The sequence below is a fragment of the Eublepharis macularius genome, chromosome 15 (assembly GCF_028583425.1).
Source record: "Eublepharis macularius isolate TG4126 chromosome 15, MPM_Emac_v1.0, whole genome shotgun sequence".
NCBI classification, from domain to species: Eukaryota; Metazoa; Chordata; class Lepidosauria; order Squamata; family Eublepharidae; genus Eublepharis; species Eublepharis macularius.
This window is the reverse complement of record NC_072804.1, coordinates 58,495,375-58,522,068: the sequence shown is the minus strand read 5'-3', so window position 1 is coordinate 58,522,068 and position 26,694 is coordinate 58,495,375. Positions and strand designations below refer to the sequence as shown.

At 59.6% G+C, this 26,694-nt stretch overlaps 1 protein-coding gene across 3 annotated transcripts; it reads right to left on the bottom strand.

The window, feature by feature from the left end:
• Positions 1 to 424: 424 nt before the first annotated feature.
• Positions 425 to 26,201, bottom strand: LTBP4 (latent transforming growth factor beta binding protein 4). Of its 3 annotated transcripts, none has more exons than XM_054999055.1 (30): positions 26,105 to 26,201; positions 18,229 to 18,462; positions 16,804 to 17,033; positions 15,569 to 15,674; positions 15,011 to 15,085; positions 14,645 to 14,767; positions 12,993 to 13,157; positions 12,595 to 12,768; positions 12,145 to 12,237; positions 11,888 to 12,019; positions 11,365 to 11,490; positions 11,136 to 11,261; positions 10,227 to 10,352; positions 9,811 to 9,936; positions 9,336 to 9,461; positions 9,111 to 9,236; positions 7,449 to 7,574; positions 7,136 to 7,258; positions 6,526 to 6,657; positions 6,166 to 6,297; positions 5,936 to 6,061; positions 5,631 to 5,777; positions 5,224 to 5,448; positions 4,963 to 5,040; positions 4,604 to 4,732; positions 4,297 to 4,446; positions 3,465 to 3,617; positions 2,674 to 3,072; positions 2,327 to 2,476; positions 425 to 1,831 (listed from the first exon to the last, which is right to left on the bottom strand). In XM_054999055.1, the coding sequence occupies exons 1-30, from the start codon at positions 26,199 to 26,201 to the stop codon at positions 1,689 to 1,691; spliced, it is 4,398 nt and encodes a 1,465-aa protein (XP_054855030.1). In that variant the 3' UTR covers positions 425 to 1,688. The 3 variants fall into 3 exon arrangements, with proteins under 3 accessions (XP_054855030.1, XP_054855028.1, XP_054855027.1); XM_054999053.1 differs by lacking the exon at positions 26,105 to 26,201 and adding an exon at positions 24,488 to 24,688; XM_054999052.1 differs by lacking the exon at positions 26,105 to 26,201 and adding an exon at positions 24,190 to 24,516.
• Positions 26,202 to 26,694: the final 493 nt, after the last annotated feature.

Genomic DNA, 26,694 nt, shown 5'->3' with positions numbered 1-26,694 from the left:
TTGGGGCCCAAGCTGTGACTGCTGCACTCCAAGGAGTAGAACTGAAATGATACATAGTGGGGAATCAACGCTGTGGACTGGAACATGGTACAAGATGGAGTACCTTTTGGTGTTTCTCATGTGCAATTTAATATAGTGCAGGACGACTTAAAGTATTTATGTAAGGCACTTGGCGGAGGAGATCCAGGCTGAATTCTCCATTTCTTGGGTTTCCAAAAGTTTAACTACAGAAGTCTCTGCAATCACTTAGCGGGGGGGGGGGTGGGGGTGGCGGGGGGGGGGGAGGAAACAAGCTGGACCTCTAATCAGCCGTTTCCGAGGGGCTGGCTGCTAGCAAGTGGTCAGTTTCGCTCTTTTGAGGACCCTGCTGGGCTTGGGGACAGCAATCCACCCCCAGCCCCTCACCACTTCTCAAACACCAGAGTATTTTACAGAAGACCTTTATTGTTCCAGTAACAGCAGTATGTGGCTGTGAGGGGCCTGGAACATCCTCACAGGCAGGAGTTGAGGCCCCATGCATATGGGGCAGGCCAGGGGTGAGGGTTATATCTCTGAAATGACTAGGCACTTGCTGGAGAAATGGGGACTTTGCCTGGGTGGGGGAGCAGAAGAGGCCAGGAGGCAGGTGTGCAGCCACAGAGTCAGGCACGAGAGTGTGGCAGAAAGTAACGCACTCTCTCCCCAACCCAGTTTCCTAGTACCAGCTACGACTGTGACTTTCTTCCGCAGTCTGTGGTTGTGGATCCCCTTCCAGAAAAGTCAGCTGCCCAACTGGGCAGCAGCAGAACTGGATCAGAAATCTTGTTCTCGCACCCACCTGCCTGTGGAGGGCATGGAAGACTGCAAAGGCTAATTTCTGCCATCAGCTTTGGCAGACTTGCACCCTCTGGGCCTGCTGAGGAAGGCATTTCCTCACTGAAGCTCCAAGCTCTTGGGCACTGGCTGGAGGCCGTGGGATTGCAAAAGCCCTTGTTACTGTCCCCCTCTCCCATGCCACCAAGCAAGTGGGCAACGTATTCTTTGGGCAAAAGCAAGCAGAGGTCTGGGCTTCTAATTGCAGTGACAGAGAGGAAAGGCAGCTGGCAGAGCAGCTCTCCACCCCACCAGTGATGGCACGTGCTGTGCCAGGGGCATGTTACAAAGGCCAGAGGAAGGCATGGAGCCGTATTTCCCATCTGCCCTGAGGGCTGGGAGTCACAAAGCAGGCCATGGAGATAACCTGGCTTCCAGCTCCAGAAAGCAGAAGATGGGGTGGCTTTTGTTTTTGACTGCAGATACACATGGATCCAGCCTTGGGCAGCAAGGGGGAAGAGCGACGGGCCACTCGGCTGGTGTGAATGAACGTCTACCCATGCAGCTGAGTTTGACAGAGAAGTTCTCCTGATACTTCATTTTGGTTTGGAACTTCTTCCAGTCTCTCACTGCTGCTGTGAACAGGGGCACAGTTTGGGGAGTGCAGAGAAGATCCCCCCACCCAAGTCCCCAGGAGCAGACAGGACACTGTCCCTTGCAGGCTTCAGTGAATCTTCCTAGAGAATATGGATTGCTTCTGAGGGCAATTCTGGGTGGGGGAGAGGGACAATGCACATTGGGCCACATGCTTTGGGGGAACAGGCTATGCAGCGGTTCTCCCCCCATCTCCCCCCCCCAGTCCATAAGGCAATAAATACTTGGCTTTCATTCTCAGCTCAGCCTTGACTGCGGGGGGCTGGGACACAATGGGGGGGCTGCCCAACTGTGCCACGTGGGCACAAACAGTGGTAGAAGCCGTCCACGTTGAAGCATTCACTGCCTGGGCAGAGTCCCTCCACCTCGACACACTCATCAATATCTGGAGGAAAGGGGAGAGAGGCTGTCAGCAGCTGGGCGGGTCTTCCAGGGAAGGGAAACATCCAGTGAGCAGCGTCAAGCTCAGCCCCAGGGGCCTGCGGAGGCAACACAGCCTGGACAAGGCCAAGGGGCCCACAGAGATGCAAAGGCCAGATGGCCAGACTGGACCGAGGGCTGGCTCAAAGGCCAAGGCCAGCATGCAGAACAAACAAGCTGACCGGGAGGGAGAGAACAGAAAAGGGCCTGTGGGAGCCAGCTAGCAAGGGGCCATCTAGCCCAGCACTGCGTTCCCCAGTGCGGCTAGCCAGCTGCCCCACAGGTCCGGCACATGGCCCGAAGGCCAGGCCTTCCCGTGCTGGCCTGAGAGGCTCCCTCTAGTCGGTATGGCTACTAGCCATTGAGGAAGGACCCTTTCCCCCGCCCCGCCTCCATCCAAGCCCCTCCATGGTGGGGGCCACCACAACTCAAAGGAGCAGGCATGGGAAACAGTTCTCACCAAGGCAGGCCACGCGGGTGGGGTCAAGGCGGTAGCCCTCATGGCAGGCGCAGGTGAACCCGTCGGCGACCCGGACACAGCGCCCATTTTCACAGCCACTCAGGATGCCACATTCTTCCGCTGGGGGTCCCCCAAAGCCCTCTGAATGGCCTGGAGGGGGAGATGGGCAAGGGTGGCTCCACCTCCTCTCCTTGGCCCTGCCAGAGTCAAGTAGACTTTCCCCACTCTCCTGACACCTCCAGTCTATGGGCCTCGTGGCAAGGGCCCATGCACCCCCCCCACCACCTTGCAATTGCCCCGTCCCCCTCCCCCACCCGTCGGTCCCAGTGCCAATCTCCACTACTCACGGTAGTCTTCACTGGCTCGGCCTGGCCGCTCAGAGTAGGAAGTCCGGGTGCTGCTGCTGCTGCTGTGACGCAATGGGTAGTGCCATTCGGGCTGCGGGGGGCTGCGGGCCCGGTATCCTCCGTGTGGGGGCTCAGGCAAGCCCTCAGGCCGCAGGTCACCATAGGGCGGGTCCTCAGAGTCACTGGCAGCCTCATAGGGGGAGGGGCCGTAGAGTGAGTCTCGGGGGTAGGGGTCATAGTCAGGAAGCCGTGGAGCTGGCCCGGCCGGAGGCGCAAATATCTCTGGTCCATAGGGCATGAAGTCACTGCCCCCATACTCGAAGGGCAGCCCCAGGCCTCCGGGATGCACTGGCCCATAGCTGGGGGGGCGAAGGACGTTGCACAGGGCCTCAAAGTCCTCTGGAGAGGGACAAGCAGGGGGTGGGTCACAGCAACTCTTTCCCAGCCTCTAATGAAGAACAGGAACTCTGCCACACGCTGGGCGCTCAGATGTAAGAATTGCGGTGGATTCCAAGCGTACACCCAGCCCCCTTGTATTATCCAAACGGATTATGGAGGGATCCCCCCCGGCTTGGCACTTCCACAGCAGTCCTCCTTCCCGCAGAGAGGGGGTGTGGGTGTGTGTGTGTGTGGGGGGGGGGGGGACCGGTGCAGCGCACAAGGGCGTCTGGTGCCTTTACGGTTCCTTTGGGAAAAACAAGCTCCTCCTCCCCCCTTAACTCTCCGACTTCTGGGGCCCAACGGGCTGCCCAGAACTTTTGCCCCTAGACAAACTGGGGAGGGGTGCTTACCTGAGTCACGGGCCGGGCACAGGGCGCAATCCATGCTCCAGGCTTCCCCATAAAGGCAACAACACTCCGTGTAGGTCACACGGCGATCGAGGCGAGGGCGGCTGCACACCAAGTCCGGCCCCACTTCCTGCCAGCACATGCCTAGGTTTGCATCTGTGGGAGCAAGTGCAAGAAGGCATCAGAGAAAATCCCAGGCTCATGCTACACATAGGGACACGCCCCCCCCCCCCAGGAAGCCCCTCCAGGAAAAAAGAGAAAGGAGCATCTCCCTTGGAACGGAAGGGTAAAGAGGCCAGGCTTTTCCATTCAGTTCAGGGAAAAAATGAGCCATATGAGCAGAACAGGGCAGCAAAACCCTGGGCGCTCTTCTCCGATTCCTCTGGGCATCCCATCCAGCTTTCTGGGTGGACCAGCAGCCCTCCCTCATGGCAGGCACCACTTCTTCTTGGGCTCCATTGCCAGGGGACGCTGGGTGGGGCATGAAGAGTGGATACTGAAGGGCGGACTTCTGCCATCCCACGGGCTGCCTGGCAGACAGGCGCAGGGGGGCTGGCAGGGAGACCTGCATCCTGACAACCTGCTCAGCATACAAAGCTCCTGCCAGGAGGAGGCAGGTGTGGGAAAGAGCGGCACCTATGAGCCCTGTGCTCTCCTGGGCCTGATTAGGAACGAACCAACAGCAGACCCTCCTGAGAGAGGCGGCAGAGTTTCTCAAGTCCCTGCCTCTGTCTCCATCCCCCCAAGTCCATAATCTCATGCATATGAGGGGGGGGGGACCAGCCCCGCTTGGAATGAAGGAAGGAGACCCCCCCCCGGCCTCGTCCTCACTCACCTGCCCCTTGACTGTTGTTGGCCACACAGCGGCGCTGGGAGGGATCCAGGACCAGTGGCGGGGCACAGGAGCAGTAGTAAGAGCCAATGGTGTTGATGCAGTGCCCCCCCACGCACGGCTCTGCCTCCTCGTCAAGGCACTCATCGTTATCTGGGGAGGGGGAGAAGGGAATCAGCCTGTGGAGGAAAGGTGGGTGGCAGCAGAGGGGGCTCCTCAGGCTTCATTGGGGCCCCCAAACCACCAATGCCGAGTCCTGGGCCCCAGTGGCCCCAGGGAAGCTGGCTGCACAAGGGGGCAGGAGGCTCACCAATGCACTCCAGGTGTTGGGTCTCGTAGTAGTAGCCGCTGGGGCAGTAGCAGGAGTAGCCAGGCACCTTGTTCACGCAGACCCCACCCTTGCATACCTGGGTGCTGAAGAGGGAGCACTCGTCCACATCTGTGCCGGAGGAGAGGGGGGCTTAGAAGGAGCCCCCGGAGGCAGTGCCCAAGCCCCACCTGACTGCCCAAGAGCCCATTTTTCTCTTAATGCCCAAAAGGAACCCAGGAGTCCTGGCTCCTGGCTTGCACAATGTCACCTCCTCCTCCTCCTCCTCCTCCGGGGACTCCCCCCCCCTGGAGGAGGGGGATGCTCAAAGCCCCGAGCAGCACAGAGCCGATGATCCCCACCTGTGAGGGCAGAGGCACTGCCGGGGCCTGTGGCAGCAGCGTAGCCACTCCCGTGAGGGCACAAGGTCCGGAACTCGGCTAGGGGGAAGCAGCAGAGCGTTAGCAGCTTCCCCTCCCAGGCCCCTCGCAGCTTATCCTTAGCGATCACCAGCCTTCAGCTTCCATTCATCCAGGCCCAGGTGCTCTGGGGCAGTCCAGGCACAAAGCCCCCCACCCCATATGCTTCGGGCTGGACACGCTGTTCCCTGTGAAGCATCTCACCTGTCCCTGGGGGTGGGCACTCCTGGATGCGGCAGTCAAGGCCCCAGCCGTGGCCAAGACTGCAACAGCACTCCTGGCGGGTTGCATTCCATGCCAGGACGTTCTCACAAGCCTGTGCTGCATTGGGGTCATAGTAGCACTCCCGTCGGACGCCATCACTGCCCCCAGAGAGGTGGGAGTCAGGGACAGAAGCCTCTGGGCGCCTGGGGAAGGACGGGGGCCGCGCTGGAAGACACAGACTTGGTTGGAAGGAGGAAATACTCCCAGGGGCCAATCTGCTCATTGGAGACCCAGAGAAATTTTGGGGGTATCTCTAGCCCATTCCTTAACATCAAGGGTGGGGGGGGGCCTTCCCTCCCACTTGCATTACAAGCCCTTTCTGGCCAGGGGCTTCCCCTCACTCTCACCGGCGGCTCCAGGCGGACGAATGCAGCGTCCTGTCATTGGATCAAACTCCTCAACAGCCCCAGGGCAAATGCAGAGGAAGGAGCCCTCCACGTTCTCACACGGGGCTGCCCCACACACACCCTGCAGCGTCTCACACTCATTCACATCTGTGAGGAGAGGCAGGGGCAGCAGACTGCTTGCAACCACAGGCCCCAGAGCAGCGCCCTCCCCTCCTTCTGCGGGTGGCACCCCCTCCAGCCAGTGCCACGGCAGTGGGGGCACCCTCCACACACCCAGTCAGGATGCACTTCCCGGCCCTACGTACCCAGGCAATGCTGGCCGTCCCTGGCACTTTCGTAACCTTGGTCACAGATGCACTGGAAGGAGCCTGGCAGATTGTGGCAAACAGCGTGAGCCCCACACAGTGAGGCATTCCTGCACTCGTCCACATCTGCAAGGCAGAGAAGCAAGCTCAGCTTCTGCCCACGCAGTTTCCGCCCCGCAGGGTCTGCCTCATTTCCCCTCCCCAGCCCAGACAACCCTCCCCTAACTCACCCACACAGTCCCCAGTAGCAGTGGCTTGGTACCCCGACTGGCAGCTGGCCACACACCGGTAGGACCCAGGAGTGTTCTCACAACGCTTGTCTGCACACACTCGTGCCCCGTACTCCCGGCATTCATCAACATCTGAAAGCAGACCCCACAAACACTCTTGTCAGGCAGACGTTGAGGTTTCCCCGTCACCGCTTAGGGAATAAGCGCTCCGCCTGAGCCCGCTCTGCAGGCACAGAAGGGGGACCAAGCCCTGTCTGGCGCTGGGGGAAGTGCAACCCCCCATGCAGAGGGAGGCCCAGGCCCAGCCAAAAGATCAGCTGAGACCTCGGTCCCCTTGGCGCTCGGCAGAGTGGCGCTCACCCACACAATCCCCTGTGGCACTGACTCGGTAGCCCCACTGGCACTCTGCCACACAGCGGTAAGAACCAGCAGAGTTCTCGCAGCGCTGTCCTCCACAGAGGGCCGCCCCATACTCCTTGCATTCATCAATATCTGCAATGGGGGGAAGAAGAAGAGAGGGAGAGAGCGGGAATCCCAGAGACAAGGCAACTGAGCTGCGCTGCCCAGGGTGGGCTGGCTGGGGGCTGGCAGCATGCCCACCTCTACCCGAAGCAGCAGGGAACATGAGCTCCTCCCGGAGAGGGACTTCTGCTGGGCTCATCACTGGCCCCCTCGTGTTCAGCAGCCACCTCTGCCAGAACAGGGGAGGAATGCTGCGAACCGGGTCTTGTGCGGATCGGTGAGAGCCAGGCCACCACAGGTCTGTGGCAGGGTGGCTTGCTCGAGCCCCAGGAGGGAGAGGCTCCCAGAGGGCCCTCCCTAGGGACAACCCCAGGCATGGACACACACAGCCAGAACCTGGCACTAGTCCTGCTGTGGACTGCCCATGTCCTGGGGCCTGCATCCCAGTGTTCCCATCCCCCAACTGGCCAGCAATCACATCACCCGTCGGCCATGTCTGGCGTCTCACCATCACAGGAGGCCTTGCCAGGACTGCTCCGGGTGCCAGGCGGGCAGTAGCAATGGAAGGAGCCCTCTGTGTTCGCACACCGCCCACCAGTGCATATGGTGCTGCTCTGGCATTCGTCAATATCTGTGGGCAAGGAGCAGGGACACACCCACATGGAGAGAAGGCAGCTGACACAGCGCAGCACCCGCGACAGGCACCCAGAGGTGATCCGGAAGCGCCTCTCTAGCCATGCATCCGGCCCTCCCCACTCCACGACGTGTAGCCTATAGAAGGGCCTGGCGGTCCCCAGCTGGAGAGTTCTGGAGCCCCTTACCTACACAAGAGGCCCCGCTCGGGGCTGTGGCAAAGCCTTGGGCACACAGGCAGGTGTAGGAGCCTTCTGCGTTGAGGCACTCCCCCCGTGGGAAGCAGAAGTCCCCCTCCAAGCATTCGTTAATATCTGGGGGAGCAGGGAGGGAAAAGAGGAGGAGGGGGGGGGAGTCACTGGGCTGAGTCAGAGAAGCTGCACAGAAGGCCACTGAAGGCCGGAGGGGGCCAGCCTGCCTCCCACTGAAAAAGGGTGACGTGGGACGTCCACGGCCAGAGCCAGAGCCTGGCCTCACCACGCCCTTGATCCGAATGCAGGCAGCCGTGCCTGACGCAAGGAAGAGCCACGTCTTGGGGGCGGGGGGCGGGGTGGGCGGAGGGAAGCCCCGGTCTACAGCCAGCCCAGTCTTTCCTCCATGGGCTCCATTCTGCACCTATGCCGCCCTCCCCAGAGATCAGAGGAGTATGGAATTTCTAACTCCAACGCCAGCCTCTTCCCAGGGATTCCAAAGGGTGATTAACACATGGAATTCACTGCCTCAGGAGGTGGTGGCAGCTCCAAGCATAGAAAGCTTCAAGAGGGATTGGATCAACATACAGAGCAGAGGTCCCTCAGTGGCTATTGGCCACAAAGTATAGATGGAACTCTCTGTCCAGGGCAGGGATGCTCTGTATTCTTGGTGTTTGGGGGGGGGGAATCAGTGGGAGGGCTTCTAATGTCCCTTCCCCACTGGCAGACCTCCTGAGGACACCTGGGGGTTTTTTTTGGCCACTGTGTGACAGAGAGCGTTGGGCTGGAGGGGCCATTGGGCTGATCCAAGGTGGCTTCTCTGATGTTCTTATCTTCTCTAGCCTACTAAAGGATGAGTAGTGGAGGAGAGGACTGGCGATGATTGCACCCCTGCCAGTTCACCTCCCTTCCTGTTTGCCAGACAATGAACTGATGGGCTCCTTGGCTGTTCTCAGCCTGTTCGCATGTCTTTATAGGGACAAGCTACCTGCAGCAGTGAGAATCAAGAATCATAGGGTTGGAAGGGACCTCTAGGGTCATCTAGTCCAACCCCCTGCACAATGCCCCCAGAAGCCGCCTCAAAGCTGATGAGAGATTATCTGAGAATCAACTTCTGATCTCCTGCTGATACCCAGCAAAGATTTGGGTGGGAGGGGAAACCTGGAGTTGACTCCCAGCTGAAAGTTGGGTTCTACTGATCTCCCATCTTGGAAACTTTGCTGCTCCCTGAACTTGCTCAGATGCACAAATTTGGGTTTTAAAAAGCCTGCTTTTTCTTCACTTCTCCCCATCTCAAGCTGTCAGCTTGTGCTGCAGAGAAAATGAGAGAAACCAGACGTTTCTCTTTTCCTTTTCAAAATGCAGAGATTAAAAGCAGTGTTTCTGTCCCTTCCCTACTTGGAGAGAGGGAAGAGAACCAAACCCTCTTTTGCAGTGCAGAGACAGAAGCATGGCTTCTGTCCCTGTCCAAGGCGGACAAGAAGGGAGAGCTCCCCCATTTGGAGCTTCACTGTTTACGAATGACTGAAACTTCCGTGACCCACAGAGCTGCTACCAAAGGGGCCACAAGAAAAGACTCAAATGGCTACTACTAAGGCCAAGGGGACCAAAGCCCACCCTTCAGTTCCACACCCTCCTCCCTGGTCTCCAGGCACTCACCTGTGCAGGGGCCACCTCTGCCCTCCAACCGATATCCTTGCTCACACTGGCAGTGGAATGAGCCCTCGGTATTGGAGCAATGCCCATGGGGGCCGCAGGGTGACCGCCCTGAGCACTCATCAATGTCTGCAAGGACAAGCACAGATGACCAGTGATAGCCAGAATCCGCCCCCGCTGTCTCTTGGAAGCCCACTCCCCAAATGCTTTCCCACCAGCCTCTCTCACCCAGGCATTGGTCCTCCGTCAGGCTAGCTCGGAATCCGGTGGGGCAGAGGCAGCGATACCCACCGGGCACATTCTCACAGCGCCCAGAGCCACAGGGTGGGGGTTCTTGCTGGCATTCATCTATATCTGTAGGGGGGCAAAGAAAGTGCTCCCCAAGACATACTGGCTGGCCGGCCGAGATGTCCTGCCCTATGGCCTGGAAGTTCCACTCCATGCCCCCAGATTATTTGATTAATGACTGGAGAAGGCCCCAAGCTTGGCACACGGCCAGAAGGGCTCTCTTCTTTTTTTCCATGGCCAAGGACTGAGCCCCAGTACTGCAGTCGAGCTCTTGGGCACAAATGAAATCCAGCAGGGACAGCAGACCCACGGGAAGTTCCTTCTAACCCTTCTAGGATTCTAGGAGGATTCTTTCTCCCACCCAGGTCTCCATGCCAGCTCCTCCCCACAGATCCCCCCTCGTTGGGAATCTTACCCACGCAAAGGGTTCCCAGGGGGCCGGGCTGGTAGCCAATGGGGCAGGTGCAGCGGTAGCCCCCAGGTACATTCTCACAATGGCCTGGCTGGCAGATGAGGGGGCTCCCCTGGCATTCGTCCACATCTGGAAAACCACAGAGCCCGTGTGTTCTCCTCTGCCTCCCACCAGGCAACCCGCTCTGTGCTGAGGCCCCCAAGCCATTCCTCACAGCAAAGGAAGATCCACGGTCCCACTGGAAGGCCTGCCCCTCATCACAGGGCAGGGGCACTCTGCCCATGTTCAAAGGCAACCCCTGCTTGACGGCCACCTCCAGACTGATCAGCGCCTCAGAGGGTGGGCCAGGGGCAACCTATCCAGGGTAGGGAGGCTGCAGGAAGGCTGTGCCGAGAGAGGGAGCTGCCGCGGCCTCTTACCCAGGCACTCGGTGCCAGTGGGGCCAGCCTGGTAGCCAGTCGGGCAGGCACAGCGGTAAGAGCCGAGTACGTTTTCGCAGCGCCCGTGAGCACAGGGTGACGGGCTCTGGGAGCACTCATCGAGGTCTGAGGACAGAGCAAGAAAGGAGCAGTGCCTGGCAGGAGTGGCTTTCATCCCAACCAAAGATTCCTTTTGGCTTCTTCCCGTTTCAAGGGCAGGGGGGGGCACCAACAGTCACACCCACACTGTGATGGGCTGCAGTTTTTGTGACAGTCTGGACGTAACTGAAGTGGGGATGTTGTCTGCCAGGTGTCTGATGTGGACTGCAATTCTTTAAAAAATGTGCTCACTCAAATTCAGATAAAATGCCTCCTTTGAAACTCACAAACATAGAGGGGGAGCACCAGCAGTTCTGAAAGCGGTGCCAGACCTTCCTTCGGTCTCCTGCATGGGGGGGCGGGGGGCGGGCAAGGGGGGGGGTTGCTTCTCCTTGGCAGCAGCCAACAGAGCAGCCCAGGTGGACTGGACCAGACAGGGTCCTTGCGGACCAGCGCTTATTTCCTCCAGTCACCCACCTGTTGGCCTTGAGGCTTCAAGCAGAACAAGATGACAACAGCCCCTCTCACCACATGAAGCCTGCCTCTGGACGCGCAGGTTCCACTTAGCCATCGTGGTACACACCCATCAACCGGCCCATCTGCCTCCACCGACCTGCCTTTGGCCTCCCTTTGAAAGCCACAACTTTTTGTGGCAGTGAACGTCTTGAAGTTATCGGGTGCTATGTGAAGGACTCCCCTAAAAAGCCGGCCTCCCCTTGCTGCCCACCACCACCCACTCCCGCTTGCCCACGTCTCTCTCTCTCTCTGCCCTCTGCTGAGACCCCAAAGATCTTGCTTCCATCCCATTACCTTGGCACTCGGAGCCAGCCAGGTCAGGACGGTAGCCGGGAAGACAGGCACAGCGGTAAGAGCCAAGGGTGTTGTGGCAGTGCCCGTTGGCACAGGGAGGGGGTGTTCTGGCACACTCGTCAATGTCTACGGGGGAGGCAGAAGTGCTAGGGAGTCAGGGGGAGGGGCCCAGGCCCTCCTCCTTCCCAGGAAAGCCCCTGGCTCTCCCCAACACCCCAACGGAACTCACCCTGGCACCCCGTTCCAGAAGGGTCAGCCCGGTAGCCAGCGTGGCACCTGCAGCTGTAGCTGCCCCAAGAATTCTCACAGTGCCCGTTGGCACAAGGGCGGGGGCTCCGTCGACACTCATCCACATCTGGGTGGGGCACAAGGGAGAGAAGAGAACCCCTTCTCCAATGTCTTGCCTTACATGGGAAGAAAGCCGCCCCCCCCCAGGCTGGAGAAAGACAGGCCAGGCTGGTCAAAGAGCCCCCCCGCCCCGCCCCGCCCCTGTTTCACCTCAAACCCACTTTCTGTCTCCAAGCCCAGTGGCAGACAGGAACAGGGAAGAGGCCCTGTCTGTATGCAGATTACCTTTCCATCCACCTTGGGATTAAAGCCACGAGAAACACCCGGACCTGGCCGCGGAGCCCAGGCAGGCCACGTGCTCTCTCCTGGGGCCTCTTCCCCCCACTTCCTCCTTTGCTTGCGCATGTCTAACAACGGCATCCTTCAAGCTCCCCCACCCCTCTCTCGCCTACAGACCCACTCACCAATGCAGTGGGTGCCCTGCGGGCTCAGCCAGTACCCACGGTCACACACGCACGTGTAGCCACCCTGGCGGGGAATGCAGCGTCCCGGACCACAGACCGGGGGGTGCCGTGCACAAACCCCTCGCTCAGGCTCTGGAGGAAGAGTGCAGAGGGTCAGCTGCCTCTTCTTTTCTCTGCGGCACCCCAACCCACCCCCACCAGAACTGGCTTCCAAACGACACAGGACCCCACCTGCAGCGACCCACACTTGGCTGTACCTGGGGGAGCTGCTTCAGGCCCAGGGGACTGAGTGGGCACAGCCCAAGGAGGTTGGTGCTCCAGCAAGACTGTGGGGGGCGGGCTCCAGCGCTCTGCAGAGGAGACAGGGCCGGCGTAAGGAGGGGCCACAGCTTCCTTCTCTGTTTGCCAGATGGGACGCGGGGCAGCCCTTTGCCAGCGCATCGGCTCTGCTCCCACCTGCCACAGGACTGCTGCTGCTTTTCCAGCCAGGTCACTCCCCATCGGCCCCCCTGAAAGCAGGGAGAAGACTAGCCCCTTCCCCAGCTTCCATGCCCAACTGCACAAGGACAAAGCTGCATCGGGGTCAGAGAAGGGCCGGTGGGTGGAGGAGCCCCCGCCCAACCTGGCACCGAGGGGTGGATAGGGCTGTTCTTAGAGCCGCATCCGGTCAAGGAGGAGGCGCTGTCGCGCTCCCTCTGAGGACATACGGATGGCAGGTGCTGTGGTTGTTGGTGGCAGCCTCCCCACAGCCTGCCGCCCGCCTGGCTGGTGGCTGACGGGCACCCGGGGCAGGTCCTGGCCCAGGAAGCGCGTGTCATAGCGGAGGTCAGAGGCAGAGTAGTGGTAACCAGGGCCAGCTGGGCAGATCTCCTTGAATCCGTCTGTCAAGAGAGTCAAGGTGCAGCCTTTGATCCTGCACCCTCCCCCAAAGCCCTCGCTCCCCACGCCGCCCAGGCTGAGCTGGCACCAACATGGATAAAGGCAACCAACAGGAGCTCGGGGGCAGCACTGCTGGGACTCTTCCCTCGCAGGGGAAGCACGCTCAGCCTCCCTCCCTCTCACACTCTCACCCCCCTCCTCTGCACACCTTTGGGCAGAGCCTCACCTGAGCCGAAAGGCGGGCAGCTTTCACAGCTATGCCCCCAGGCCTTGCCCACCCGGCTGCAGCAGCAGATCTGCTTGGTGATGTTGCGGAGGATTGGCAGGGAGCACCCCCCCTCTCGCAGCACCCGGAAGCAGGGACCTTTCGCCTCTGAGATGACATGGTGGGCTGTGGAGCAGGAAGCAAAGAGGGGTGGGGTCGGGAAGGAAGGGGCAGAGCTGGCTCCAGGGGCCTGCCCTGTCTCCCCCTGCCCCCTCCCCGCCCATTGATGGCCCCATCTATCATTTCTACAACTCAGGATCCTGGCAGCTGCTTTTTAAAAAAATTAAGGAGAGCCCAAAGCGGGCTCAAAAATGGAGATGCAGGGAAGGAATGCAGAACTCCCTGCCTGAAGCAGCAGAAACAGGGAAATAAGCCCTCCCCCGCCCGCCCCATTCCAGCACAGGGAAGCTGCTGGGAGGGGGGGGGGCAGGCACCCTTCCTCCCACCACAGCGGGCGTTCAGAGCCGTTTCAGTGTTTCCTTTATTTCAAAAAGCCATTCCCAGCAGCTGCCACGGGACTGAGAGGCCCCAGGCCCCAACTCATTACGAACCCCAGGTAGTGTGGCCTGAAGGGTCCAGAACCAGGTCACGTTTTGGGGCTTTTGGGGTTTTCCCATTCTTTCAAGAAGGACTGACCAAGGCGGGGAGAGGGGGCCAGTCCAAGAAACGCCCCAGCCGGGCTCACTGCCCTCTCCCTTAGTGTCCCTCGGAGGGCGTTTCCTGACCTTCCCTTCCCTCCAGCCCCCCCCCCCTTGCCTCTCCCCCACTGCCAGCGCTGAAGCGGAGGAGCCATTCCGCACCCTGTGTGTGTGTGTGGGGGGGGGGGGGGCTGTTTGTGACTTGGGCCTTTGTGTGGGGGGTGGGGGTGGGGCATTCCTGTACTTGAATCAGAATTCGCTGTACAAACAGGACTAGAGAACGCATGTTTTCGACATTATGTCAGCTCAGGGCTAAAATCCACTGATTTCAACCATTCTTCAAATGTAAGCATGCAAAACCCTATTCAGCTTGAGCAGGCAGTTACATAAGGCATCTGGTTCTGGGTAATCAAGCACAACTCTTTAATAAGGATCCATTTCTCCCCCCCCCCCCCCCGTTTCATCACTATTCAATTGTACATTTCATGCAGTCAGAAAACGTCAAGCAGGTTCACTGCCAAGGGCTGGTTTGCTATCTTGGCAATTCAGCCTCGGCTAAGACTCGCTGCTGCTGCTGCTGGAACCCTTCACACCTCCCTCCCCCCGCATTTGGCACACCAGTCACAGTTCAGGACACGGTTATCTGATGAGGAAGAAGAAAAGCCAGCCAGCCTGCCCAGCGTAAGCCTCCCTGCCACCCGAACACCTAATTCTGCCACAGCTTCACCTTGGGTCTGGTGTCAAAGAAGCTCATTTCCGAGTCCCTGGCACAAGCAGAGAGCAGGGGCACCACTGGCCCTGCCTGGGTGGGCACCACCTGGTGCAGGGCTGGAGGAAGCCACTCCGGGCTGCTATGGGGAAGTGTGTGTGTGTGTGTGGGGGGGGTTTCCACAACAGACATGGCCCTGCCTCAGAGGGGGGCAAGCAGGCCCAGTCATCTCAGTCCCTGTCCCGCCTTGCAAATGTCCAACTCACAGATGCAGCTGCTGCGGGAAGAGTCAAGGATGTAGCCCTCATGGCACACACAGGTGAAGCTGCCTCGGGTGTTGGTGCAGTCCCCGTTTCGGCAATAGAGTCTCTCCTGGCATTCATCAACGTCTGCGGGGTGGGGTGGACAGCCAAAAGGAGGGAGGGCACAGAAGACACACATGGGGGAAGGGGACAAAAGCGGATGCCTCAAAAGCCTTTGTGCCTGCCCTAGAGGGTGGGGTGGGTGGGTTAGGGTGCGTGTCTGCAGCTCAAGGTTCTACTTCAGCCCCAAGGAACGGGAGGGCCAAGCAGATCAACCTGTTCACTAGTAGCCTGAGGTGCAGCCGGCCTCTGCTGGGCTGTCCCACTCACCAATACAGGAGCCATTTTGCCGACGGAAGCCCTTGGGGCAGGCCACCTCATTCCTTCCAACTGAACTGCTGTCCCCTGGGGGGAGAGAAAAGGGGATCAAGACCACCTCTGCAGCCCTCTTCTCGGCATGGAGAGCCCCTCCCCCAGTATTTTGAACTAGGTGGATTGTAAAACTAAAGGGATGGCCAATTTTCTCTTTCATCTCTCGCCCCCCCCCCGCCCCCCGCCCAAGCCTCTTGGCATAAATACTGTCCACTCCATAGCAGAGCTGGCTGTGGCAAATCCACGGCCACGGGGGAAAACTTGCAGCAGCAAAGCAAGAGAGGAACTGGGGGCAAGTAGCAATCCCCCCCCCCTCCCAGAGCGTCAGGGGCTATCCCACACAAGCAAACATACAGAACTCCGTGCACCTATTTTCCTGCCCTGGGGGGTGATGCTTGCCCCCCCACTCTCCCATACACGTGCAGGGCAAGCAACTGACAGAAAGAGGCACACACGCCTGCCCACGATGGCACCCACCGAAAGCAGGAGGGGCCGTTCGCCACCGAACACCCCTACCTCCGTCACCCGCGGCACATGGCTGGCAGTCATGGACACCCCAGGCAAGGCCAGCCCCACGGCAGCAGATCTCCCGGGTGCGCAGACCAGGCAGGGGGGCACTGCACTGAAAGGGAGAGGCGGGGAGGGGTCAGCAGAAAGGCACTCCCAACCCAGAAATGCCTGCTAGCAAGCAGCACACCCCCCCCCCCCCGTGTCTGGTTACAGCTGCACGGCAAAGCACAGGGGCCTCTGAGCACACACAAGGGCCATTTCGCTGAGATCCCTGCCCAAGGCAAATGGGGAACACCCCCACAAGCCACAAGGCAAGTGCACCACAGACCAGCTCTAGTCCCTCGGCCACAAACTCACACATGACCCACTACCAGCTACCGTCTTCTGCGTGCTCTCCTTTGCTTGCCTACGCGCACAGGGCTGCTTTTGCATGCGTGCCGAGAGCATAGAGATGGGGTTGGAAATGGCTCTTTTTGAATGTCTTGGAAGGAAATGCACATCTACTCACTGTGGAAACAGTGCCCTGGGAGTAACCCCCTGCCACCTGCCTGCCAGAGGCCAGCTGTGTTGCCCTCCCTGCCAGTCACCTTGATGTGAATTTCAAGCTCTGCTGGCACAGAAACTGCCTGATGCCCCTGCCGGTCCGCCTTGTCCAAAGGCGCCTCCCTCTTCCCTTCCCAGCCCCCTCCTCGGAGCTGTAAGCAAGCGGGGGGGGGGGCCATCAAAGGCTGGCTCAGGCAACATTCTCCCCTAGGAAGAATCGCCAGTGGTCGGGCAGCAGCTGCTCCCGCCTTACCTGGCTTGAGGAGCCTGGGGTGAGTGGGGCACCCAGAGACGCTCCTGCTGCCCATCTGGCCAACATTCCCTGGCAATTCTGATGTCATGGGAGCGTAGAGGCCACTGGCCTGCAAACAGCCCTGACCTGAAGCCCCTGGGGCATTGGCCAGCCAAAGTGTAGAGTAAAAGAACAGCCCCCCCCATCTCTTTGCAGAGCAAGGTTTCTGTCGCAGCTTCCTTTATGGCCCTTCCGAGGCAGACAGTTGGGGAAGGGCCAACCAGGCTGCAAAACTCCCCCTTACAGATTCCAGCACGTTTCTACGTGACCAGCCGCAGGTGGCGGCCACATCAGAAGGGAAGGTCGACTGTGAACCAGAAGTCCCCCACCCCCACCCCAAGACGGAGGTTCTTCCTCTGGGGGTGCCAGCAAGCGAGTGCACATGCGAAACAAGCCCTTCCCATACCTCTCCTCCACGCAAGTGTCTGAAGCAGTAGCCAAACCCAGAGTCCTCGCTGTAGCCCCCCGGGTCTCGAGAGCTGCTCTGCGCCAGAACGCTGTAGAGTGCAGGGCGGGAGAGCGGGAGGGAATTGCTGTCTCCAGGCAGGTCCTCGTCTTGCACCCGCTCCACCTGGTGGATGGTGACCGATGCCTCAGGGGGGTGCTCGACATGGACATTCACCATTGAGGCCACACCTGGGGAGGACACAGATCACCACAGGACTTGACGCATGCCTGGGGCAGGGGAAGAGGGCAGGAGGCAGCTGGTGGGCTTTTGCCCTCTGCCTGATCCAACGCCCCTCCACTGATCTACAAGCATACAATAGCGGTGGGAAGAGCATCCCAAGACCAGGGATATAAACTCCACGGTCTGCCTACCAGCTTGATGCCCCTCTGAGGACATAGATCCAGAGGAGTTAGCCGTGTTAGTCTGTAGTAGCAAAATCAAAAAGAGTCCAGTAGCACCTTTAAGACTAACCAATTTTATTATAGCATAAGCTTTCGAGAATCAAGTTCTCTTCATCAGATGCCTGATCAAAACTGGGACAGAGATTGTTTCTGGACACCTGAATGGCCCCCCCCCGCCCCGCACTCAGCAAACAGAATATTTCCTGGGTGGATTGGGCCAGGGAGGGCCCTTTGAGTCCATCTTCCCAGCCGTAGGCAGCCTGATTCCCCCACAAAGATCACAAGCCCAGGGGGAGGAGTTGGCCTTCCCCAGCCTCTCTGAGTCTGCTGCCTCCACTGATGGAGGCCTCAGTCAGCCAACCAGACTACCAAGAGATTTCCTCCCTCCTTTGCCGACCGAGGCTTACACGCCACCATTTTTTCCTCACAACCTCCCCCCTTTAGGAAGGCTAGGCTGAGAGTGATGGGTCACCAGGTAGCTGCCACGGCAGAGCAGGGATTTGAACCTGCGTCCCCCAGAGACTAGTCCAACACGCTAACCACTGCACCACACTGCTTTCCCCGTTGGCTATTCTGCTTCATGTTTAATCGACCTCTTTTCCATGTCAGCCCTCCCCCAGCGGCTTGGTGGCCTGACTCCTCATTCGAGGACAGAATTTGGCCCGCTTTTATCACCTCTCTTGAAATAGGAGCAGTCAACATGCCTCTTCTTCATCCCTCTGGAAACAATTTCACTTCCAGGGCCTTTGTCCCTCTCCCAGCTCCCTTCTCACTTGGCAGCGCCCCAAACGGAGCATCACACCCCAAAGCAGGCCTTGCCAGGGCAGGAAGGAACAAGGCAGTCGTTCTTCAGGCAGCACATACTGGCATAGCCTTGGCCGCCTGTGCCACAGCAGCACACTGCTGGCACCAAGGAGCCCCACACATTGCCCCCCCTTCCATGAACACCTGGCAGTTACCTCCCAGGGCCCCGCCCCCTTACCGTCACGTTCCTGTCGATGGTTGGCAATTGGCAGGGTGTACATGGACTTGGTGGCTGGCTGTGCTGCCCTCTCAAGGGGAGAATCCACCTCAGCTCCTCGGCGGGCTGGGGCCTGGATCTGGGAATGAGGCTGAGCTGGGAGGTGGCAAAACTTGCCTGTCCAGCTAGGGGGACAGAGACACTTGTCCTTCTTCAGACAGACCCCACCATTTTGGCAGATGAGTGGACATAAGACTGCAGGACAGAGAAGAACAGTCAGCGTGGTCCACCGTATTTGGAGACGGACAGAACTGCAGGGTCACCAGCTGGGGGGCACCCCACTGTCTTCTAAAACTGGCACCCCACCTTGTAAGCTAACCTCAAACTTCCAGGAGGCTTGCAAGCACTTCAGGAAATCAAGTCTCCTCTTGTAAGGCTGGGGTGGAGAGCATGAAACCAAAATCCAGTTTTGGCTTCTCTTTCTTGCCCACTCCGGGACAAGAGCCCCACCACCACAGCACCTTTCGGGAGAGAACAGCTGCAGGTGCCGGAAAGGTCAGCTTGCATCCCAGACATTTAATTTTCAAGATGAAGCAGAAAGAGACCCCTCCCTGCCCTCTCCAAAATAGGATGCCGTGTACAATAACCCCATCGAGAGCTATAAAAATGTACCCCGATTCAGGCGCCAGCCCTTTGGGTGATTTTCTATGACAGATTCACACAGCAACTCACTTCCAACATGTACCAAACCAGGTCATTGGACTGAAAAATACCCCTGTGCTCAAGTCAAAACTATTTGCATTTTTGAGAACCATCTCTGAACCCTGAAGAGATCCAGTGAGTGTTCGCAAGCACCCAGCGGAATGCTCCCAGAAGACACACCTGTGCAGGTTTCCCTCCTCCCTCCACAAGTCACACCTTTCCCAAGGGGAGGGAGAAACAGCCGTTGAGCGAGCAGGAGGCCTTCAGCGAGGCCCTGCTTGACACCCCCCTCTTCCCTGTGAATGCCTCTTTCCAGTCTGACATGACTTCATGCCCTGACTGATGGGAACTGTACTTCCCACAGCCTCTGCAACTGAATTGGAACTCGGCATCCCAGCATGTTCTGCACACAAACCAAGGGCAGCTACCAACCAGCAGCCTCTAGGACCGTGAATGTGACCAGATGCAAGCACACTTCACAAACTCATTTTAAAGTGGGAGCAATCAACGGGAGGGCATGGGATGTGGCCTTGGACTTTCACTATACTCCACTCCAACAGCTCGCTCATCTGAGAAAAGTTTTTTGAATGCACCACTCTGCAAATGTCGAAGACATTCATGTGCATTCTTAGGGGTGGTCTGCAAATTGTAGAACTGCCTGGGCTGAGGTCAGGAAGGGGCCCACACTTCTAGGATTCCACAGCATGTGCAAAGCTGAAATGCTCAGGAAGGCATTTTTAAAAGATTAAAAGCTGTAGTGAAATGGAAGGGCTCAGCAGGTTGCATCTCTAAGGGGACAGGATTGTAGTCTATGGCCGTATTTATTGTTTGTATCACCTTCCTTTTACTGCATTGCCTTTCTCTTGTAATCCACTTTCTTTATTGTTTTTAGCAGAGTTCTCCAGCATGGTGCCAGTGGGCATCAGGGCACCCACGAACACCTTCCCTGGTGCTTGCCAAATGTTTGCAGAAAGTGGGTGCAGCCAGGTGGGCCCAGCAGGGCTTCTGAGCTGCCACTGGAGTCCTGATTGGCTGTGCATATTTTAAAGGAGTTGCTTTGGCATTAGCTGCCACCACATCACAAGGCTCTTCACTATATGACTGAAGACCGGCAATATGTAGGTAAGGACATTGTCAAAGGCATCTTGTTAAGCAAAGCGTCTGCCTGAAATGCCGAAGAGTTACTATTCGAGTGAGATATGGCCTCGCTCCCTGGGATTTGGGGGTTGGTTTTGCCTCTTGTAGTTGTGCCCACCGTCCAGTGTTGGAATTCCAAAGGCTCAAAAAGGTTGGGGGGGGGGTCCCTGGTGTATTTTGGCTAAATGCAAGGGTAGTGCCTTGTCTCAGTTTGAGGCTCACATTGTTCGCTAATTCTATAATCCTAGTCTTGATTTCACTATTCGCTGAATAGGACCGCATTGTATTATATTCTGTAATCAGCGTGAGAGAGAGAGGGGCTGTGAACGAAGTCCCCAGATGGGCCCTACAAACAGTGCACAGCGGAATGGTGAGCCTGTCCCCTGTTAGCACAGAACAGCACGGCTGGGTCGGAGCTCTCGCGATCTCTGCTCAGCTGCCCTTTGGCAACGGGAAAGCATCCGGCTTTCCCCTCCACACCATGGGGGGGGGGGCGGCGCTCCTGCTCCTGGGCACTGACAGGTTGAACCCACCTGCAGGGGACGTGGGAGTCATTACCTCCTGCCACGCCTCAGGGATCCAGGGCCACCTCTCATCTTGGTGCGGCAGGACTGGGCACCAGCCATGCTCCTTTGCAGCCCCAGCACCCTTCCGTGCGCAGGGCCTAGGAAGGGGAGACGGAGCCAAGTCTCCGGTGGGAAAGGGGAGTCCACTGGCTACGCACCGTCAGGCACAATCTCAACTGGCCAGACAGCCTCGGTTATGCTTGGCTGCGCCCTCGTCTGTTGGGGAAAGGGAGGCTGTGGGGGTGCATCTGTCAGTGAGGCTGGCATGAAGGGGGTGGGGGTGGGGCTGTCACTCTAAGAGAGGCCAGGCTGGACAGACAGACAGGGGTGGGGGGCTGGGCCATGGCTTTGCCCGCGGGAGGCTCAATGCCCAGCAAACTCCCCTCGGAGGGATCAGGCAGCAAGCGGTGTGGAAGCCCACCGCTTAGGAGAGAGCCCCAGGCGGCCCTTGAGAAGCCAAGGGTCTGGCTGGTCTACGGCTCGCTCCCTCGGGAGAACACGGCAGCAGAGCAGCGGTCACTTATTGACCACCTCCTTGAGTCCCACACCAGCTGGCTGCAGGGCTCCCCCCAAAGGGAGGAGAGGCAAAGGAGAGACAACCATCTCCTGCGCTGAAGCAGCCCAGAGGTGCGCATGCCGCAGAACCACACAGAGCTCTGGGGGTGGCATGTTCCTACCAAGGAGGGAGAAGGTCTTCCCCTTGCAGAGCCAGAAAGTGCCGCCGCACCGCACACCCACCCAAGTCCCTGCCCCTGGTCAAACTGCACAACCTGGAGCAGAGCAGCAGGCGGCGGCCTACAAAGCTGCCCTTAGCGCACCCCCCCACCCTGTTCCGCCCAGAGCAGCCTGGCTGCTGACAGGGGAGGGGAGGGGAGCCCCCCACCCATGGAAGCCAAGCTGCCTCAGCTGATGCCCATCGCGGAGAAGCAGAGGCAGAGCCAGAGGGGACGGCTGGACTCTGCCCAGCCGAACCAGGGGCAGGCAGCAGCACGCTGCTTTCACGCTGCCCACCTCTTCATGCCAGCTGCTCAGCTCGCCCCCAGCAGCACCCCCTGGATGCCCGCCACCCATGGCGAGACCTCAAGGAGGGAGGATTCTGCTCTGCATCAGCGAGGGGCGGGGAGGAGGGCTGCTGCTTCGGGTGGCCTCTCCTGCCCACCCCCAGACGTGCCAGGAGGGGAAGTGGAGTGGCTGCTCCACCAAGTCAGCATCCAGTTGCCCCTCCCCCTACGGGCAGCCAGGCTCCCGCTCTCCCACAGCTGGGCAAGGCTTGGCGTATCTGCAGACCAGTACACGTGGGTGGGGCGGGGGGTGTTACAAGAGAATATGCACAAAACGAGGCGAGGAGCAGTGTAGCACTGAAGGGGGGGGCAGGGAAGAGTGCCTCAGGGCATGTCCAGAGGGCCTTTCCTTCATCAGCAAACGCTCGCGCAAGCCGGCTTCCAGGCAGGCTCTTCCTGTCAAAGTTCAACACTGGCCTCAGCTCTGAGGAAAGAAAGGAAGAGTAGCCCACCCCCCTCCACAGCCTCCAGAGGGGTTCAGCTGAATGTGAGCCAAGGCCACCTGGCCAGCCCCCCCTCCCCGCTTCCGACTGTGGGGGCCCAGGTAGAGCCCCACCTCTGCTGGGATCCCTCTGCCTTCTGCTCAGAGCAGACGGTCAGGCCGCTTCCCCGGAGAAGACAGCAAGAAGGCAAAGGCCAGCGCATGCCCTTCCCTCCCGGAACATCTGGAACCAGGGCGCGGGCAAATCTCCCATTGCACAGGCAAATGCAAGCCCCAGCACCACGGGGAGAAGAGACAAAGCGGCCGCACCCCGCCCACTCCCGGCGCAGCCTTTCCTGTAAACTCATTTATTTCCTTGTACCATCAACTGCCGAGGAAGGAGAGGGGGCAGCTGTTGCTCTGCTAACAGGAAAAGCCTCACAGATGGGCCAGAGCCACCTCCCGCGGGGGCCATCGGAGGCCAGGGGCAGCAGATGAGGAAGTCTTGGGGGGGCCCCATCAGCTCCCACCCCCCTCTTGAAGACAGCCCAGGAACCAAAGGGCCGAGGAGCGGATCCGTCCATGCACACCCATGCAAGGTGGTCTCTGCACATCAAGAGCAGTACACAGCCCGGCCGGGGGAGGAGGAGTGGAGCGAGGCGGAGGCCCAGGCAGCAGCTTCCCCAGGCCCCCTACCCAGCCCAGCCCAGCCCAACCCAACCCAACATGCGCACAACCCCCAGCCCCCTGGCTGTGGGCCTGAGGCGGCTGGTCCCATCTGGCTGCGGCAGGGATCCAGCCAGCTGTTTACCCAGACAGTTCTCCACTATGGCCCCAAGGAAGCTCTGCTTGGATCCGGGTCTGGAAGGAAGCCCTGACTATGGGAGGAGGGAGCTAGGCTGTGTGGGAGGCAGCCACAGCAGCTTCCGCTGAGCGGGTGGGGGAGGAGGCAAGCAGACACCCAGCCCCCCCAACCCCAGCATGCCCCCTCCTCTCTTGATCTGCATTGCCTAGCATTCACCTGCCCCCCTCCAGCTGTGCTCTGCCCCCAACCCCTCTGCTCTCAGGACAATGCCCACCACTGCATTTTCAGCTTATGTCATGTTGAACATCGGCTGGCATGCACACCTGGCCCAAACCTCTTCACACGGTCATGCAGGCACATACAGCCTGCACTCGATGCCCACAGTCAGCGCTCCACAGATGCAGCACAAGACAAGAGTCCCTCAGCAGGTAAGACCCAACATCAGGCCACCCCCTGCAGCTAGTGGGAGCCTGCCTGTCTGGTCCATGAGGGGGTCATGTTCTGGCCAATGGGAGGTGGGCAGAGGTTGCAGCATCTGGCCCACTGGACCGGGGCGGGGCGGGGCAGACTCTTCCTTGTCCTCAGGCAACACAAGCTACTTGGGGGGGGGGGGAAGCACCTGTACCAAAGGCATTTAGAAGAGCAAAATGTCAGCAAGAAGATTTCCAGACCAATTCCTCGCCTGTGCTAAGGTGCTGGGGGAAAGCCAGGAGGCCAGAGCTTAGGCCAGCTGGGAGGGGCATGGGAGGGGTACACGGCAGCATGGAGGCAAACGTCCATGCAGACCAGAGTTGCCCTGCAGGATCAGTCCAAGGAGGACCCCCTTAGCCCAGCCTCCTGTTTCCAACTGTTGCCAGCCAGAAGCTCCTGGAGCCCCGCAGCAGTGACTGTGGCTACCAGCCAACTGTAAACCCTTCCCTGTTTTAAACCAACTGAAGCCACTGGGCATCAGCATTTGTTGGGGCAGTGAGTTCCACCAGTCAACTACACTTGTGTGGACTGCGGACTTCCTTTGGTTGGTCTCAGAACTACTGCCCCCACTTCCACAGGGTTCCAGAATTGCAAGGCAGGGTACACAAGGGTACAACCAAACCCGCTAAGAGGTGGAAAGAACAGGCAGGGTGGGGTGCTCTCTCTTCTTCGGAGCCGTGGCCAGCTGCAGGCCCAGGGGGCTCCTGGCTCCTTCCCTCCCACAACATACCAGGGATGCCCTCCTTGACCAGCACTGTCCGAGCAGAATGCCCCCCTCCAGAGCCCAGCTGTGCACAAGTCCCCCCCCCCAATACTCACAGACACGGAATCCGGGAACCCCCTCAGCCGGGCGGGTGTTCTCCCCACTGAACAGAGTAGTGGCATTGCCACGCTCACACCGGTTGGCGCAATGCCCCCCACGGCAATGCACCCGGCAGATCATGGGGGTGAAGAGGAGCTTGACCCTCTGAGCACCCCCAGGGGGCTGGCTCCAGCCCAGCACAAGCCCCAGCAGTGGCAGGAGAAGGCGGCCGGGGAGCATGGCCCGAACTGAGCAGGGAGCCCCCCGCAGCCCCACAAAAGCAGGCAGGAGCGGGCGCCCAACACACGGACCCACCAGCTAATTGAAAGCAGCCAGCCGGACGGTGGGGGGTGGGTGGGTGGGCTTCAAGCCAATAACAATGTTTACGAGGGACCGGAGCCGGGGCTGTTAACTCTTCGGCTGCTTTCCACGAGTCCGGATGACGCCTGGCCAACTGCCCTGACATCGGTGAAGGCAGAGCTTGGAAGGGAAGGCTCCCCCTCCCCCAGCCAGAAAAAGAGGGACTCCAGCAAGAAAACAGCCTCTCTGGACGTCACCCACCCCACCCCTGGAAGCGCTTGCTCCAGACGTCAGGCAAGAGCGTCCTCGGGGAGCGGACACGCCCCACGGACAGCCCCTCCCCCCTTGCAAGGCACCCAACTTTGCCATTGGTTCAAAAGCCCCCTCCTTCTGCACTTGTTCGCAACAGACAGAGCTCGGCAGCACCACCCCTCCCACCCTGGCACAGAGACTCCTTCTGCCCTCCCCTCACTTCTAGACTGACTGCAGGAACCCCCAGGACGACCCCCTTCCCCAGGACTGCAGCTCCACTTCGGCCTGTTCAGGGCTACTTGAAGGCAACTCCCACCAGAGCCCCCAGCCGGGGAGGGCCAGGGTGCAAAAACACCACGTGCTACTGCAAGGGCGCTCCCCCACCCCCTCACCCTAGTCACCGGCCAGACTCAAACAAGTTAGTCTTGGGTTTCTGCCAGATGGATCCTCCCCTAACTGACCTGCTATTTCCAGCTGCAGAACCCCCCCAGCAAAAAAAAACCCCAGCAAGCACAGGTGGTGGTGGGGGGGGGGTAAGCAAATGCCTGCACAAGCTGGGAGTAAGCAGGAAAGGGGCCCCAGCACAACTGGCTGGACCCCACTCCCCCCAACTAGGAGTCGCAAAGCCCGGCTCTGCCTTTCACCCCGGGTCAGGAAGTGGCCGAGCTGGGCTCTGGGGAAGAGACCCCTCCACCTGACGTGGAAAGGGTTCGTGCGGCAGCTGGGGGGTGGGGGGGAGGCTGACGGAAAGAACCAAGAGTGCAAGCAGGGAGAGGAGAGCCGAGCCGAGCTGCTGCTGCTGCCCGTGCTGTTCCCTCCCATCACACCCTGACATCATCTGGAAAGACTGGGGGGCGGGGGGGGGAGAAAGCCTGGAACAATTGTCGGATCCAGCGGGGTGGGGCCCAGCTAGACATGGGAACCACTCTCAAATCGCAGGCGGGAGGGCAGGGGAGGGGAGGGGGAAGTCCAGACGTCACAGCCCTGTCCTCCCCCAACCCCCATGCATTTGCACACTGCACATCTCCTACTCCTTAAAGGCTGACACCCTCCCCCTTGTCTCCCAACAGCCCCATTCGGTGTTTCTGCTTCTACTGGGTGAAAAGTCCAGCTGCAAAGCTGTTCACCACCCCAGACCGGGGCCAGCAGAAACGCCCTTCTGCTTCCAGTGGCTTTGGGGGGATGCAGGGAATCCCCCGCCCCACCCTATGCAGGGCACGCTGCCTTTGAAGGCTGGGCAGGGCTGAGGATCTTCTGGGTTTCCAAAAGCAAGTCAGAGCCAGTCACAAAACGGGTTGGCATCTACCAAGGTCCCAGGCTGCCCCTCCGGGCAGTGACACCCCCCACAAGTCCCCAAGCCTCTCGCCCCTCCCCCCGTACCGTGGGGCCTTTGAGTTGCTGTGTGGGCATGTCTAGGAGAGCTGGGGCTGCTACCACCACGTCGGGATGCCAGGTGCTGAGCCAGGATCGTGGCCATCTTCTCAGTGGGGCCCAAGGCCTTCCTCCGCCGTAGGACAACCTGGAGCTCAGACAGCCTGGAAAGAGGCCCAAGAAAGCAGCAGAGCCCCCCAGTGAGCTCCCCCCACTCCCGCTGAGGAGGGACTCCTCCCTGGACTGCAGCCCACCCCGTCTCCAGCTCCCCCCTCCACACCATTCGGGAGGCAGCCCTCCCCCCTGCCCCCCATGGTCCTAGAGACAGCCCGCAGAGGCCCAGAGAACGGGCGCCCTTGGCTGTCGGCCCCTCCCCCTCCCCTGCCCTGCAGTCTTGCCCGTTCCCTGGCTGCCCTAAAGCACACCCGCAGTGGCAGCCCTCGGCCAGAGGAGTTACCCACCAGTGCCAGGCTGCCCGAGTCCCTGGACTTGGTCTAAACCATTTCAGAAGCCCCGGTCCAGAAGCCAGCCCCCCCCCCCCAACACCCAGGGAAGGCCTTCCCCTGGAGCAGATTCTTCCCTAGTGAGGCTTTTTAAAA

Bases quoted from the DNA above. Each gene is read 5' to 3' on its own strand.
- LTBP4 (XM_054999052.1), bottom strand. From the start codon at position 24,412: ATGCTCCCCGGCCGCCTTCTCCTGCCACTGCTGGGGCTTGTGCTGGGC. The intron at 15,675-16,803 runs GTATGGGAAGGG...TCTCCCTTTCAG, and splicing joins GACACTTGCGTGGAGGAGAG to TGCAGTGCCCCCCTGCCTGG. The intron at 4,447-4,603 runs GTGAGCCTCCTG...CCCCCTCCCCAG, and splicing joins CCAACACCTGGAGTGCATTG to ATAACGATGAGTGCCTTGAC.